At 44.6% G+C, this 16,820-nt stretch overlaps 1 protein-coding gene across 3 annotated transcripts in view; it reads left to right on the forward strand.

Moving 5' to 3' along the window:
• PRKCH (protein kinase C eta) overlaps positions 1-16,820 on the forward strand; it is a 367,061-nt gene that overhangs the window by 334,895 nt on the left and 15,346 nt on the right. For all 3 annotated transcript variants that reach the window (XM_087855982.1, XM_045810456.2, XM_045810457.2), the window contains 2 exons: positions 5,317-5,455; positions 6,039-6,227. In XM_087855982.1, coding sequence (XP_087712108.1) covers positions 5,317-5,455; positions 6,039-6,227 — 328 coding nt within the window. The remainder of the gene's footprint in view (positions 1-5,316; positions 5,456-6,038; positions 6,228-16,820) is intronic.

The raw sequence follows: 16,820 nt of genomic DNA on the forward strand, positions 1-16,820 counted from the left end.
GCTGTTACGTAAGATGCAGCAATGAACATTTTTGTAAAACAGAATACTGAAGTTTACGCGTACAGAGGCATCGCATCATGTAGCAGGGGTTGAGAGTTAAACCAAGAAAGAATCTATTAGATGATTTTGAATGTAAAAGGTTATTGTTTTCTAACCCTATTAAACCTTGACAAGACTAGGGATGGCCCATTTGGAGGCAGAAGAGTTGGGTCCTTGCTTCCCCGGGCGCTCAACGGTGCCGCCCACCCTGGCTCTAATTTATCACCAGTATTTGTGGTCCCGGTGTGAAAAAGACCAGGGATCTTATCCTCAGGATACCCTTCCCATTCCATTCCTTCTCCCCAGGTGAACTCATCCATGCCCAGCTACTGACTCTCAGATTTATATCTCCAGCCTAGCCTTTCCTCTGACTTCTCGCCATGTATATCCAGCTGCTTTTAAACGTCTCCACTTGGATGTCTAAAAAGTAGCTCAGTATGTCCAGAATAAATTCTGTGAGCCAGAATAGGCTCACGCCTTGTTCCCTTTTACTGTCTACATCCTTCCATTACTACATCCCATTACTTTTCCCCCCTAATTGGTCTCGGACCATCTAGTGCCCTTTGCCTTACTGCCCCACCCTGTTCCAGGCCACTATCATTTGTGTCGTGAACACTTTAGTAGCTTGCCAGCTAGTTTCCTCAAGTTCTTTCACCCCCCTCTAACCTGTTGTCCGCATTGTAGCTGGAGGCTCATTGTAAAATCACAGGTTAATGCCATCCGTCTCCTGTGTATGACCTTTCGATGATTTCTCTTTCTTCTTGGACCAAAGACTGGAATTTTGACTGGCCCCTGCCTTATCAGGTTCCTGCTATCTCCGGTCTCATTCGGGACTCTGAGCCCTTTGCATATGGTTTGGCTCAGAGATGGTCCTCTAAGATTTGTGGGGTGGGTGAATGGCTGAACATCTTGCGTTAAGTAATACATGAATGGCACTTCTAGCTCATTGATGATAAAATCAGATATTAGACTTCTGCTGTTTCAGTGACTTTTCACCATCTTTTTTTAAGAGAGAGAGAGTGTGTGGGAGCACGAGGGAGAGAGAGAATCCTAAGCAGGCTCCACGCCCAGAGCAGAGCCAGTTGGAGCTGGTCGAGCCTGGAGGGCCCAATCTCACAACCCTGAGATCGTGACCTGAGCCGAAATGAAGAGTCGGATGCTTAACTGACTGAGCCACTTAGGCGCCCCTCAACATTCTTTTACCAATTTAACACAATCAGTCTTGCCTTGAAAAAAATCGCAAGTTTATGTAAACCCAGACACTCAAAATCCAAGCTAGCCCTAAGTGGTTTTGTTGTGAATTTGTGATCATAATATTAAATTCATTCTTTCCAGCCACCTCTTCACCCTTACCCACCTACCAGTCTCTTCTCCTTAGAAGAGAGCAGTGAATTATCTTCTGAATATTTGACCACTGGAGACGTATTTGCTGTGCACACCCCTATTCCTGCACATTCAAAGATTGGGTAAAATCCACTGAACTCCCTCTCCATGCACAGACTAAAATCCAAAGCAAAAAAAATTTTTTTTGGTAAAATTTTGATTATGCATTTCATAACGATGTGCACAAAAATGCCCCTTTGTCATAATTCAGTCTTGGGATATTTACTGATTATCAGATAGTTCTTATTTCAATTGGGGACGTGTTCTCAGGAAATAATCCACTAGCAGGATTAGCCGACAGTGTAATACCAGGATATAAAAGAGTGATTGCCTGCTATGGTGGGTTACGCACCCGTGCTTTAGAGGGAGCTGAGCAGACCTGAGTGTGAATCCTGGATTTACCCCTGGGTAACTAAATAATGCTGCTGTAGATCCTAGTTCAGAGGGTTGTTACGAGCATAAAATAATATGGTTAAAGCACTTACCATCTAGTGAACATTCCGTGTGTGTTAGGTACTATCATACTATTATTCTTATCCACAGAATCTTTTTTCAGGTTCTCTGGACACAGGCACACACATACCCAAATGAGCAGACAAAAAGCAATATACCTGTAATAGTATATTGACTGTATGTTTTATAATGACCAATATCAAAGTTATATTTTATTGAAGAATTGTTGTCTCTTAGATTCAGATATGAAAATATTTACAGATGAGATGATTTTATGTCTTGGATTTGCTTCAAGATCTGAAAAGAGATGGGTCAGGTAGGGAGTGAAGGTATACACAAACGAAATTGGGCATGCACTGACAGTCGCTTATGGTCTGCGATCACCACGGAAGTTCTTATAGTCTCTGTACATTTGTATAGATATGAAATTTTCCATGATAAAAAATTTTTTCAGATACATTAAAAATAGTTACTGAATAGCCTCTTAGAGTCATTCTTGTTCAGGGAGCCAGCTCTCAACTCACCTTCCTTTATTTCTTTGGGAAGAGTCACTGATTCCAGTGATCTAAGCAGAAAGACTCATGTCATTCTGTTGTATGACTCTCGGAATAGCTCACGGTGTAAACAAAATAAATAGAATTTCTGAATTTCCTTTGTCCTCAACCAGTTGGGATGCTTCTCTGAAACCACTGAGGGCATTTTAAGTAACCCCAATTACCCAGCAACAACAATGTATAAAATAACTCTTTCTACCTTTCCGTGTTTATAGGACAAAAGCTATAGCTATGAAATACTGGTGCTCAGTGAGCTAATGAATGATGAGCCCGTAATTGTGTATTTGGCATTTTGGGATCTGAGCCTCTGCCCTGTATGAACTTGTAATCTTCATTGTGTAGCCTTGTTAAGTTTGGCTGTTGAGTTACATGTTGGCATTGAAGGTTGAGGAACTACTCCAAAGCCACAAACTGACCTCTGCCTATTTTGAAGTCAGAAGTCATGGGGTGACTTTTTTTGCTTTTGCTTTTTTAAAGTAAAAATAATGATTACCCTTAGAATGGAAGCTGACTGTGGCCATGAATGGGTCTTTAACCTTTGGATCTATTTGACTAACCCCGTCAATGTTTTACTCTTTCATCTGGCTGCAAGCCCAAGCAAAAGTATTATGATTGGGTCCATAACTGCCTTTCCGAAAGTAGTTTCCCTTCTCCAGCTTCACCAAAGCGAAGAATTTGAACTTGTATTTCAGGATTCTTCTTTTCCCTCTGGAATCCATCTCTAAGGGGAAAAGCACATCCCTTTTTATAAGTTTAATTACTTTGGAACAAGGATCCCAGTGAGGTTTATGAAGCTTCCTTTCTTCCCCTAAAAAAAGACAGGCTCTGAGTTGGCTAGGGCAGCCCACTCTTGTCTGTCTGAAATGCTTCTGTTTACCTCTGTGGTCAGCACCTTCTGCCAGGCCCAAGCTAGACTGAGGGAGGAGGAAGCCTTAGCTCCAGCTAAGGGGAAGACAGGTACACAGAGCCTTCCAGAATACAGTGCAGGACACACCATTATAGAGGCATGAACTGGGTACTCTAGGGGCAACGTTGACTCTCCGGGGATATCAGGACAGAACTTAGAGAAAAGGTGTGAGATGCTTGGACGTAAGGGCAGAACTGATAGCCTGGGATTATATTACACTCTTAATTGAGCCCCCTTGGGATCCCAATTTGGGAGTTTTGTCTGTTGGATAGCACCTGCTATGAAACCAGCAATGGTATTTCCCTCGGGCCTTATACAGTTCTGAAGAATACCGAAAATGAGTTTGAAATGTCAGGATTGAAGTGTGTAAGCTGCCTCTGCGGCCTCGGGCTTCCTGTGACGGGAATGAGTCGCGCCCCATGTACTGCTCAGGTCTGTCTTCTGGCCAGTGAGGCTGTGTTCCCGGACTTCTCGGTGCAGAGGGCATGGTGCTGGGTGGCTTACAAAACTGATCGCAAGCACTCGTCTCTCCCGGAACAATTCCTGCTACCCGTGACAGCAACTGAGTAATATCCAATTAAACCGCTTACTTGGGATGTTAGTCACAAACGCTTTTGAGCAATCGCAGGTCAGTTCTTGAGACCGTTGTAGGTTTCTGTTAGCACTTGTTTTCTGTTACCAAAGAAAATCCTGTACAAGTCCTTAGCAAGCTAACAACTTTGGGAAAATTCAGAGACCCAGTAACCTTGTTTGGCAACGCCAAGGAGCAGGCTCGGGGCGCAGGTCCACACGGGCCTGGCCGGCTGGGCGAGAACATGGTGTCGACAGAAGCCACCCCCAGGCTCACTGAGACCCCCACGGTCTTGCTCTCTCCTGCGCCGGCAGGCTGTCATCTCTAACCTTGGCCACCTCTGATGTGTGCCATCACGGAGAAGCCAGACAGCCAGGCGCTAACAGGGCCTGGGGTCTGCGACCATTCCTGGGAGAATGGCTGAGAAAGACCTCACTTCTGGCAGTGGCCTCCCTCCCGAGTACACGATCGCAGTCATCCCAGCCACCACCCTGCCTCTCGTGAGTCCTCCCTCGCGGGGGTTAAATACGGCTTGCTCCTATAGGGCAGGGGCTGCGGGGGGAGGAAACCGTCTGCACAGATCACAGCCCCCTGAAAACAGTTGCTTGTTGGGAAGTGGGATTTTGTCTGGACAAGGGGACGAGGCCGGGTTTGGTTTAGGGTGGGAAAGGCTTGCTTCTGAAGCAGGCGCTCAGAGGCCCAGCACAGCTTGGCTTAGCCGCTCACTCCCAGGGAGGCTGCGGCCAGGAGCGCCGGGCGGAGAGGAGGCCCGCTCCGCGTTCCCAGCCGGGAAGCTCCTCCGCTTTGACCTCGCTTATCGGGCATTCCTAGAAAACAGGACTTTGTTTGCGTTCCTGGGTGTCTGCGGCGACCGCTCTCTGTAAGACCTGTGTGGTCAGGCTGTGTCAGCTCGTCAGCTCGCAGGGCACGGCCTGGAAACTGGTCCCGCCAGCTCTGTCATCACCTAGCCGCCTCTGAGTGGAACGTGATCCGGGCTGGACGGACACCAGTCTCTCCCTCAGGCCAAGCAGGCCAACAGAGCTTGGTTCCCAGAGCAGGGCTGGGAACGCGGAGCCGTGGGAGCCCCGCCACAGCCCACTGTGGGGGTGAAACTCCAGAACGACAGGCCGGTAGCGACTGGGAAGACGCCCCCGTGAGGGGACACCATGGCGCCTCCGTGGTTCTGTGTGGTTCGCCTGTTCCCATGGGACCATCATCTAGGAACCATGAGGCAAATTTTGAGAGTTGACATAAGTTTTTTCCAAGATAACCCAAAGAAGCCTGTTACCTTTGAAGTGCAGGCGGGAAGCTTGCTTGGGAGGGTCTCATGACCCACCCCACGAGCCAGCCCTCCGGGTCTGGGGCCTGGCCGTCCTACACAGACTGCTCTCTCTCTCTCTCTCTCTCAGAGATCTCAAACTGGACAACGTACTGTTGGACCACGAGGGCCACTGCAAGCTGGCAGACTTCGGAATGTGCAAGGAGGGGATCTGTAACGGAGTCACCACGGCCACCTTCTGTGGCACGCCCGACTATATCGCTCCAGAGGTGAGTGCAGCTTGGGAAACCCCGAGCGTTAATGTCACAGGCTGCTTTTGTGTCCTGAGCTCTGGGCGCATGGAAAGCTGACACGTCCACACTCCCCGAAGCCTCATTGGGTGAATGATGCCTGAAAACGTCCTTGGTTCCAATAAATAACAGTTTGGGTTAAAAAAATTTTTTTGTAAACCTTGCAATTGCTTTAGGCATTAGCCACGAACGAGGACAAAGTGTGCTCTACTCAGAGCTATTTGTTTTCCTTTTTGTCTCTACTCAGTGCTTTGATCCCAGCCCCGTTTAGCAGAAGTAAAGTTCCTCAGTCTTTCCCATGCGAGTGAGCCCAACCCCCTCCTCCCTCTACAGGGACGCAGCGCCCAAACCCTTTCTGTTTTGGATCTGCACGTGCCATTACCTTGGCCGAAACAGGCCATAAAGGTTTGATCACCTGGATGAAAAGTCCTCGGAGTTGAACCACAGAGAAAACAGACCGCCCTCTAGAGATGAACTGAAACCTATTTCCTAATGCATCGTTTCCCCTAGTCCTGCAGGACACATTCGTTAGTCAGCTGTTCTCCCACTGCCCCCTGCACAGATCCTCCAGGAAATGCTCTACGGACCTGCAGTAGATTGGTGGGCGATGGGCGTGCTGCTGTACGAGATGCTCTGTGGTCACGCGCCCTTTGAGGCGGAGAACGAAGACGACCTCTTTGAGGCCATCCTGAATGATGAAGTGGTCTACCCTACGTGGCTCCATGAAGATGCCACAGGGATCCTGAAATCTGTAAGTTTGGCCTAGGCTTCCAGCTCCCGGCCTACCGCCAACCAGCTGGCTGTGTGTCCTTCTCTGTGTTCTTCCAGTACCTCGCGCTGGTCAGCTCCCAGTGCTAACTGTAGTGTATGCTTTAATCTGCAGAATCAAAGAACCAGAGTTCTCTTGGAGTGTTTTCCTCTGTTATGCAATAATTCTTTCTGGGCCAACTGTGAGCCATGGATAACGTTTGCCAAATATCAAGTATTTTTAGCACTCGTGGCCCTAGCATAGGTGCAGTGATGCACCCCCTTTATACAGTCGGGACACGCCGGGGGGTTGTGTCAGATGAATGCCATTCCTGGTTTGTTCGGGTATTGACGGTGTTTCTGGGATGAAGGGGTCTTTCCCTGCGTGCTGGGCAAGGCCGGGAGAGGTTTTCCAACTTCTGCAGATGCCTTTTGGGTCCCTATTATTCTGCTGAATAACAAGTGAGGTGCCAGGCCCAGATTCCGGTGCAGTGAGGTTAATGTATCATGAGCAGTCTTTTTCGCGTGCATTTAAGGTACTATGCTGGAAGCCTTATTTTGAAGTCAGGAGGAAACATGGATTTGATGCCTTTATGTTGAAAATTTAAAAAGCACATGTGATCTGTGTCATTCCTGTAACCACATTAGTTGAATTCACAAACCATGTATTATCACCTATTAGATGCACAGGGGAATGAAGAGGGATAAAAGGGCAATTCTTCAAGTAGGGAAAAATCAGAACAATCCATTCTCTGTCGGATAGTTTCTATGGGATAAGAATTACTTTCCTCAAGTTATATCCTTTTCAGTGATTTGAGACAGAAAACTAAATTTGGGAAATATTGGCTGTCTTGTTGGGAGACTTATCTCTCTCTAGAAATCGCCAGTCACATAATCAGTGCCGTTTCAAGAACATTTTGTATGCAGGTCACTGTGTGCTGGGGCTGCAGGCATGATTCTCCCTGAGAAATCTCCATGTCACTGAAAGTGAAATAATCATAGAAATCCTTCTTAGGCAAATATTGCCAAAGCGAATTGTAATTGGTGGCTTGATTCTCAAGGTTAGGTGCCAGGACTCTCCTAATATTGAGGAAACACTAATCTCTTATGGAAACAAAAGTGAAGTCACTTTGGACTCTCCCAAATGTCTCCTATCTAGCATGTTTTCACAAGAACAATGATTTGTATCGTTGGTAGAAGTTTAAGACCGAGGAAACAAAGACTGTGGCTTTTATAATTTCATGAACAAAGGATGGAGGAGGGCTTGTCTCTGTGGATTCGTGCCCTGAAGTGTCTTAACTTCTGGAAAGGAACTGTACTCACCTGGGTTGGCCCCGCCCGGCCAACTCTGATGACCTAAGCTACTTGAACACAACCTATCATGCTGCAGGATCAGCCTCACTTTGCATTATTACTTTTCCGGGACCGAGGTCCAGAATCTGGCTCTTCAGATGTGCTAACCCCCTGTGGCCAAAAACCACCACCATCATTTTCATGGTTTTTCATGGCGCATGTCTTTAATTCAATTACTATAGCTCATTTAGCATTTTTAATATTTAAAAGAAAGACCTCAAAGTTGATAGTTCAAATGAAAATACTAGTTCAAACTATAAAGAAATGTGCATTGCTGGCTTGGTATGTAAATGTCATATGTTTACTACCATGAACGGTAGGAAATAAGTCAGTCTGTGCCTCAAGAGATTTTAATGTTCCCTGTGAAGGGTTAACAATCCAGACCATCATTTTTCTGATAAATATCTCCTACCTGTTGTCTGAATCCAGTGGAAATCTTGAGGTCACCGTATCATTTGAGTTGAACATCACTCACACGTGCTTCTCTTTTTTTTCTTCAAAATTCTAGAAGTCCTTAACTTTATTCTAGTATTTCAGAATCCTTTTGAGAGAGTTTTTCTCAACTAAATCTGGGACCAGGATCTTACCCCCCCTCCCCGCCCCCACCTAATCCCTATAAAACCTAGAGCTGGTACTAAGCAAGATTCAGAACCATATGGAATTATTAGGCTGGTTTCTTCTTAAGCAGATAAGTCCAATTACTTTAAACTATATCTTTGATATATATAAAAATAAGTTTTGGTAACTAGAATATGTGTTATCCAGTAATATCCTCCCTCCACAGTCTTTGTTCTAAGAGAAAAGAGAGCCTCTGGTGCCCAAAGAGAATCTGATCTTCATTGAGACTGAATTGCTCCCTCTCCTTGCAGATTTGCTCCTGGGAAGTTGTGAACCTCTTCACTTCCCTGTATTTTTCTTTCAGACACCAGTTGCTCGGCTGGATTGAGACAGCACTTGAGATTGTGATATGTCATTGACCCTGCAGTGATTTTCCTAAGTGGCGCTCTGTGTTCTTGGTGGGATGTCTCCCCGTAGGAAGGAGTGTGGGCTTCGCTTGGTGACAGGCTTACCTCCCAGCTCTATTCTGTTTTGGCTCAGGGACCTGGGTGAGCTGCCGCACCTCTCTGGATCTCAGTGTCCTTGCTTACAAAATCAAGGTAATAAAAGCCACGTCATAAGATTATTGCCCAGAACACCATAAGGATTCTATTTCTTCTTCCTTCAAGGAGCGTCCCTTAAAAGTGATTTTCTGAAAAACACTGAAATGGTATCAGATAAAATTACTAAAAAGCATTCACCCAGAGGATTTCTGGGACAGTTTTGTACATTTCAGCCTCTATGCCTAAAAATAAAAAGCTTAAGTGCCATAGCAGAGGAGATTCAGCTATTCTTTTGCAGAGGGGCTGAGACATTTAAACGGAAGTGTGATCAAGGAAAAGAAAGAAAACAGTTAAGAACACTCAGGACTCAAGGAGAAACCTGAGGAAGAAAGGCTTCATCTGGGGGCACCTGGGTGGCTAAGTGGTTAAGCGTCTGCCTTTGGCTCAGGGTGTGATCCCAGCATTCTGGGATCGAGCCCCACATCAGGCTCCTTCACTGGGAGCCTGCTTCTTCCTCTCCCACTCCCCCTGCTTGTGTTCCCTCTCTCGCTGGCTGTCTCTCTGTCAAATAAATAAATACAATCTTAAAAAAAAAAAAAAAAAAAAGAAGAAGAAAGGCTTCATCCGGGTCTGGTGGTGAGGAACTTGCCCCCAACGGCAGAGCTGTCCAAGGGCAAATCTCAGCTCTTTCACTTGCTGGCTGTGTTCCCTTGTACACATAGTGTAATTTTGCCATGCCTCAGTTTCCTTATCTGTACAACCGGGGCATGAGATATTGTGTGGGGGATACTTGGAACAGTGTTCGGCAGAGGAGATGCTCTGGAGGTGGCCACTACCGTCATCCATGACAGCTGGGTGCATGAGATGATTTTTAGACTCTTTGCCCTTTTCTTTGAAAAATGATTACTTCGTTTATTGTATTAGGAAGAAGGTTTAAGGTATCAAGTCACGCTTATAAACCTTTAGGACTGCGTTCTGGCTTTAATTGCAGCTTGATTTAACTAGACCAATATAGTTTTTTTATTGCTGAAAGAAACTGGGGATTGTCCATTCCAATCCCCTCATTTTATAGATCTGGAAACTGAGTCCAGAGAAATTATGACTCACCAAAGGCCATTCAGCACAGTAGTTTAAACAAACAAATTAGAACGCTTGTGCATTTTTTCATGGGAATGTAAAATGGTGCGGTCACTGTGGAAAACAGTATGGCAGGCAGTTTCTCGAAACATTAAACATAAAATTACCACATCGTTTAGCAATTCTATTTCTGGATGTATCACCAGAAGAACTGAAAGCAGGGACTTGAACAGATATTTGTACACCCGTCTTCAAGGCAGCATTATTCACAATATCTGAAAGGCGGAAACAATGCAGTGTTCATTGACAGATAATGGATAAACAAACTGTGGCCTATGCATCATGCAGTGGATGATTATTCAGCCTTAAAAAGGAAGGAAATTCTGATACGTGTTACAACATGGATGAACCTTGAAGACATGCCTAATGAAAAAAGCCAAACCCCAAAGGACAAATGTATGATTGCACGTTTATGAAATAGCTAGAATGACCTAGGAAGTCAAACTTATAGAGACAAAAAGCAGAATTGTGCTTGCCAGGGACTAGGGGAGAGGGTGTAGGGAATTAGTGTTCAAAGGGTATGGAGTTGCAGTTTTGAAGGCTGGAAAAGGGTCTGGGGATGGATGGTCGTGATGGTTGCACAACAGTGTGACTACTTAATGCTGCTGCGCTAGACGCTTAAAAATGGTTAAGGCGAATGTCATATTCTGCATACTATGCCACAGTTTTTTAAAAAAAATAGAAAAACCCCAAAACTCTGGGATCAGAATCCAGATATTCTTAACTCCTGGCCGGGGTTCTGAGCTAGACAACATCTGGCCATTCCCCATGTTTCTTCTACTTCCCATTAATAAGAACATGGGCACAGACATGACTGGGGTAGGAGCTGAAGAATAAAAGGAGGTTGGAGGATGGGGCTTAGGGCCCACCAAGGTTCAAGGAGTGACCACGGAAGTGGATTCAGTGGGGAGGTTAGGAAGGAAGGACTTCAGGTTATATAAACATCTAAATCTGAACCATGGCTACTAGTTTTACTTGTGGCGAAATAGGCCGGTGGTTTTACAGTGTGATCTACACAGAAACTGATGCCTGCAGTAACTTTTGAGCAGTACTAGCTAAGTAGGAACAAATAGTCCTCGGCCAGATAACTGAGGGCTTGGGGGAGCTATCCGTGTCAGAAGTTACGTAAGCTGAGACATCATTAAGGACTGTGAACCAGTCTTCATTTTGTTGTGCAATTCCTGTTCAAGATAAAGGGCATTGCTTTCTTTAAAAATACAGACTCCAAGCCCTTTTCCAGGATTTTGTGACACCCCCCCCCACCATGGTTCTGGGAGCTTGGTGACTTCAAGAGTTCCTGATGTTGAATGTTGACTCCATTGGATGGTGTCCTACATGGTCCTAAAAATTGCCAGGAGGTCCTGCATGCTACGTTTTGAATTATAATTACTTGTCATCACCTTTCATTTCACAGAGCTTGGTGACTATTAAAAACACACACACAGAATTGCCGAAATAGAAGATCTTTAAAAAGCTCTTTGTCTGAATCCCTGGCTGATAGATGAAGCTGAGACCCAGAGAGGTGACGCAACCTCACGTGGTAGCGTGGAAGGAGCACACACTAGTCTGAGAGTCAGGGGACCTCCTTCCACTCCTGCCACTGCTCTTCAGTCTCCCTCTGCAAAGCAGGGATGAGGACACCAACAGTACCCACTTCAAATGAGGGCATACACATGAAAGCATTTGCGAAGTTGCAATGCAGGAGTAAGTTATTAGTATTGTTGGGTTATGAGTAGTAATTTTATAACATACTGAACGTGTCATTGTCATCATCCTCTCCTTGAATAAGGTCCACCAACATCATCAAGATTACTAAGTGCTAAATTGTACATGAGGCTGGGTTCCATTTTTATTCCAGAGAGAACTATATTGTGTTTTTCCAGGAGCTTTCTAGCTAAACCAGAGACACGTATGTGGGATGTAAATAGCCAAATAGATACTGATCTACCTACTCATTTAACAGGCATGAATCCGTGCATATGTGCGTAGCAGCCGTGGCTTTGCTAGGCTCAGTTACGAGCAAGGGGCCAGGAGTGCAGAGAGGACCTTGCCAGACATCATCTTTGCCTTCAAGGAATTTAAGTACAGCTGGGATGGGGAAGAAAACAGATAAGAAAAAAGAAATTATACAAATAACTATCATTACCTTACAATTGATGTTAAATAAAATAACATTATCGTTAAACTACAATTTGGTTTTTAAAAAAGGTCTAAGGTGTTTTGAGAAGATATAACAGGTAGACCAAACCTAATCTAGGTCACCAAGCAGGGCCATCCTGAGGAAATGACATTTCAGCTGAACCCAAAGGCTGAAGACAAGTTAGGTTCAAGAAGTACACAAAGAGCTTGAGAAGGAGTCCATTTGAGTAACTCTGGCAGTGTGGCCGGACTATAATGAGCCAAGGTGTAGGGCCACGGGGGTTAGAGGAGTTGAGGCTGAGCATGAAGGACACTGGAGGCCATGTGAGGGAGTGCCAAGATGAGTCACTGAAGGACTTCAAGCAAGTATGAGGGACAAAATGTTTTTTCGTGTTTAAGTGATCATTCTGAATATTTATAAAGAGATATTGTCAATCAGAAACATTTGCAGATGAAATATCTAGGATTTTTTTTTTCCAGAATAATCCAAGGGTGGCAAGAGAGGAGCAGATGAAACAAGTTTGGGCATGTTTCACAAGTGTCAAGGCTGCATGATGTTTACATACTTGTGTATATTTGAAAATTCCCAGAATAGTAATTTTTTTTGAGAGAGAGGGAAAGAGAAAGAGAGCTGGGTTGGGAAGGAAGCGGGGGATAGAGGGACAGAGCAAATCTCAAGCAGGCTCCATGCCCAGTGCAGAGCCCAATACAGGGCTTGATCTCACGACCCTGAGATGATGATCTGAGCTGAAATCAAGAGTTGGACACTCAACCAACTGAGCCACTCAGGTGCCCCTATAGCAAATTTTTAAAATTAACATATGAATCCGTTTTATACAAGTTTAAAGTGTGTGTGTGTACATGTGTATATATGTATACGCACACATTACAGACTGTGTAGAAAAACTGAACCCAGCCTTCATTTAATTTAACAAAATGGTTTAACAACACAAACACAGAAAAAGAAGAAATAATGTGAGGCACATACCAGCTATCTGGCTGATCCAGCTACATCTTTGATTTTTCCCCCCCAGTTTAGATTTGAATTTATTATGAAATGTTTCAGTAACAGTGGATCTGGATCCAACTATACCTCTTGATTGCTGGTAAGAGTCGCAAGGTCCTGGGCCGAGAGTCCACACCACCCTGGTCATTTTTATGCTAAGAGATAAAATGTATCAGTGGTTTTAGCATATTCATTCTTCAACATCCATAAACAGTCTTCGTACCTTCCCAAGAAGTATTACCCAACCCCTGTTGAGTAACTAAGTGTACCCCAAAGAAGGATTTTTAAACAAACGACAGGGAAGAAGAGAGCAGTCACTGGTGAGCTCTGCCCTGAGCTGCTCCCCTGCTGCCCTGTGGGATCCTTTCCTGCGGGCTGGGTCCGCCCTTTCCCACCAAGGCAGCAAGGGCCAAGATCTCCAAGCCAGCCTTTCACATCCGCTCTCTGCGCCACTCTCAGCCTGGTGGGCCATCCCTACTTGGCTTCCGAGATTTCCTGATGCTCTTTTCTTTGGAACATAAGGTCAGCCCTGTTCCTGGAATTGGTGTCTGCTGGATATTTTGGTTGCTTTTTTTTTTTTCTTCAAAACAAAATGCTTTCTGAATTCCTTCTTACCTTTTAAAATGGAAGGTATTATCTGTGCACACTGTTTGGATACCCATTTATGTAGCATACTGTAGATTCATAGATGTTAAGGACCTTGTGGCTTCATATGGTGTAATTCTGTCACTGAGTCCCCTGAAGTGGGGATGAGGGGGTGTTCTTGTCCCCTGTTCCACAGAAAATGAGTGGTTGAACAGAACGGGCACTGGTGTCTTACCCAACAGAACTCCCAGCCCTTTCCGTGATCACCTTTATCACACCCCCCAAGGTTGTGAACTTTTGAGTTCTTTGCGTGTGGATGTCCAAACATTTCATATAGAGGCAGAGAGAGGCAGAGGACTCGCTTGTGAGGACATTCCCCTGGGGCACAGAACTGTCGGGAAGAGGGGAGCGGGAATATACACAGTGGTTAGCCCAGGACTTCTACTTGGGAAAAAATTTCCAAATCATTAACAAGTAATCCTTACAACTAAAAATAACCATTGCATACACTCAAAAAAACTGCAATGGGAAGACTCTTTTTCTTGCTTGCCCTTTTGTCTCTCATTTCTCATCTTCCCTTTAAATGTGTATGTGAAATGCTCACACGTCCATGCTCTAAAAGCAAAACAGTCCCACCCGTTCGCTCTCATGAGATGACAGAAACTGGCAACACCCACCGAAGTTAACACAGAAAAGATATATGAGACACACTTGTGTAAAGCCAATTCCGGATTTATGACTTTAAAGATTTTTTAAATGTTTTTTCCCTTAGTTTTAGAATAATACACGCTTTCTACTGGCTGAGTTTCCTTAACTGGCACAAAGTGATCCCAAAATGCTAATAATCATAACACAGACAAAAATAGAGAGTTTTTGTGGTTGCACTGAGTTTTGCCTTCACATAGCTCGAGAGAGAGAGAGAGAGAGACTTGGGGAAGTCCTCACGAATCCACAGAGCTTCAGAAGGGCCTTTCTGTAAGGTGAGTCTTCCTTTGTGCTAAATCATCTCCTGTGAGGGATCACGAGGCTGGGTGCTGACTCAGGTGAAGTCATTGCCCTTTCTCTGAGCTCACACAGGTGGCCAGGCGAAATAAGCGCTGAAAGGAGTTTGGTGCATTCTCCTGAGTCACCTTTGTCAGTTCGGGAGGCATTGTAAACTTGGCATTAGAGGGAGATTACAGAGTGCTTTTGTTCCTAGGCTTTATAGAAACTGAAGTGTGTGTGTACTTGTGTGGGTTTTATCTGTCCTCACACCTCTCGGATTTCATCATCTGTGCCTTGTCTGCAGGAATCCTGGTGGCCTCTGTGCACAAAGGGAGAATCACAATGAATGCTGGGATCCTCTTTTAGCCGTGAGAGCAGCATTGAGTTTGACCGCCTCCATTACCCACTCCCCTCCTGGCAGAAGTTGAGTTGCTCAAGGGAGATGGTCAGCCAGAAGGAGGCTGAGGAAGTGGAGGGAAAACTGGGACCAGATTAATGTAGAAGATCCAACTTTGGATCATTAGAACTGATTTCCAAACACTGATGGGGAAAATCCAAAAGAAGTTCACTGAAAGATCCTTTAGCAAGAGAGATGGCTAACATGCAGCCAGGCAGCCCTTTACTAGGACTGGAGTTCCCATATGAAGAAATGGAGCTGCTCTGCAGGCCTCATCCTGAAACTGCTCATGCTATTAACACCTTTCAGAAATGAACCATTCCCTTACAGATAGATCAATGCTAGTGTTGGCAGAAGACAGAAAAACACTAGCACACTGATCTTCCCATAGACTTATTTGGCATTTTTTATCATATTTTATGAAGGTTCCTGTTTTCAGCTTCCCTCCCCCTCATTTTAGCTTATAAGTTTACTTGAATAGAGGTCCTAATGTTTTATTTGTGGCTGGCAGTGTGAAGGACTTTTTTTTCCTTTTTTTTTCTTCTTTTTTTTTTTAATGTAGTACTAATACCACTTACCCCTTTAATCTCCATATCTCAGCCAGGAGGATAAAGATATCAGAGGTTTTGTAAAATGAGTGTAGAAACCTTTTCTACGTGGTGATTAGCTAACCAAGATCTGTGGGTCAGAAGAGCTTTTTGTTTTAAGCTGGAAAAATTCTTGTCTGCTTTGTCTTCTTTCCAACTATCAAAGATCAATAAGTTTTAGCAGCTGATGGTTAGGTTTGGTTTGGACACCAAAGGTAATGTATATCTTAGATAAAGAAGGGTGTTGGCCCGGGTTTCATCAGGAGGAAATAAAAGGCATTGTGTAGTGTCCTCCGGAGGACCCTGGTTTAGTACTTGCTTCCTTTAAATAGCTATGTTTGGGGAGATCACACCTGAAACAAAGAAGTAGTCTGGGCCTGTGGAGCGGCCACAGTGAGTAGAGCTCTCTTTTCCTTTAACACTTGGGAGAGCAATGAAACCCACCCCATCAGTCAGAGATGCTTCAAACTCACTTGCCAGTCATAAAACCATATTGGCCAACAACATGGGTGTTGGCACAAATGCCTGACCTTGGACTTCGATCTCTGGGACTCACCTCTAACCCTTACCCTTTTTTAAGCCAACATTGTCCTATGACTTGGGATTCAGCAGAAGCTATAGTGATTATAAAACACAGGAAAATCAGAGTGTTAAAAGCTCTGAAAAGGAATTAAGTAGATGCCCACAGAAAGGCTGCTGGATTCCAGCCACAGGCAGCACGAAAAATAGAGCCAACACACCCACTACAGATTTTAGCACTGTTTCTGCCCCCTTGTAGGAATGGCAACAGTACGGGGCACTGACTGTACTGGCTTTCATGAGGAGTAATAAAGTACACTGTGTACTGTGTCTCTGGAGAGACTTACAGAATATTCTGATGTGTGTGTGTGTGTGTGTATGTATATATATATATATATATATATATATATATATATATATATGTAACAGAATATTCTGTTAGTTATAAGTAACTTATCAGTATAGACGTTGATCCATTGGTATTTTCAAGTATACTCATATAGTCACAGGCCGCCTTCCTCATGACTAGTTCAAGGAGATGAGCTTGAGCAAGTTTTGTTTCATTTTACGTTTTATAAAGACCATTTGAGACCCAAGGAAAATGTCGCTTCTCTAGCTGAGGGAGGAGGTACAGTCACCTTCAGAATGTCAGTTGTTCTTTCCCTGAATTTTAATGATAAATACAAAAAGAGACAAAAGAGAGGATAAGATTGTAGACTCTTGATAATAGCAGAGTCCATGGAGGCCATTGGTCTCCCTTCCCACCTGATGCCAGATAGGTCATCCGGCG

The sequence above is a fragment of the Ursus americanus genome, chromosome 26 (genome assembly GCF_024610735.1).
Source record: "Ursus americanus isolate L20-20 chromosome 26, mUrsAme1.1.p, whole genome shotgun sequence".
Classification (NCBI taxonomy): Eukaryota; Metazoa; Chordata; class Mammalia; order Carnivora; family Ursidae; genus Ursus; species Ursus americanus.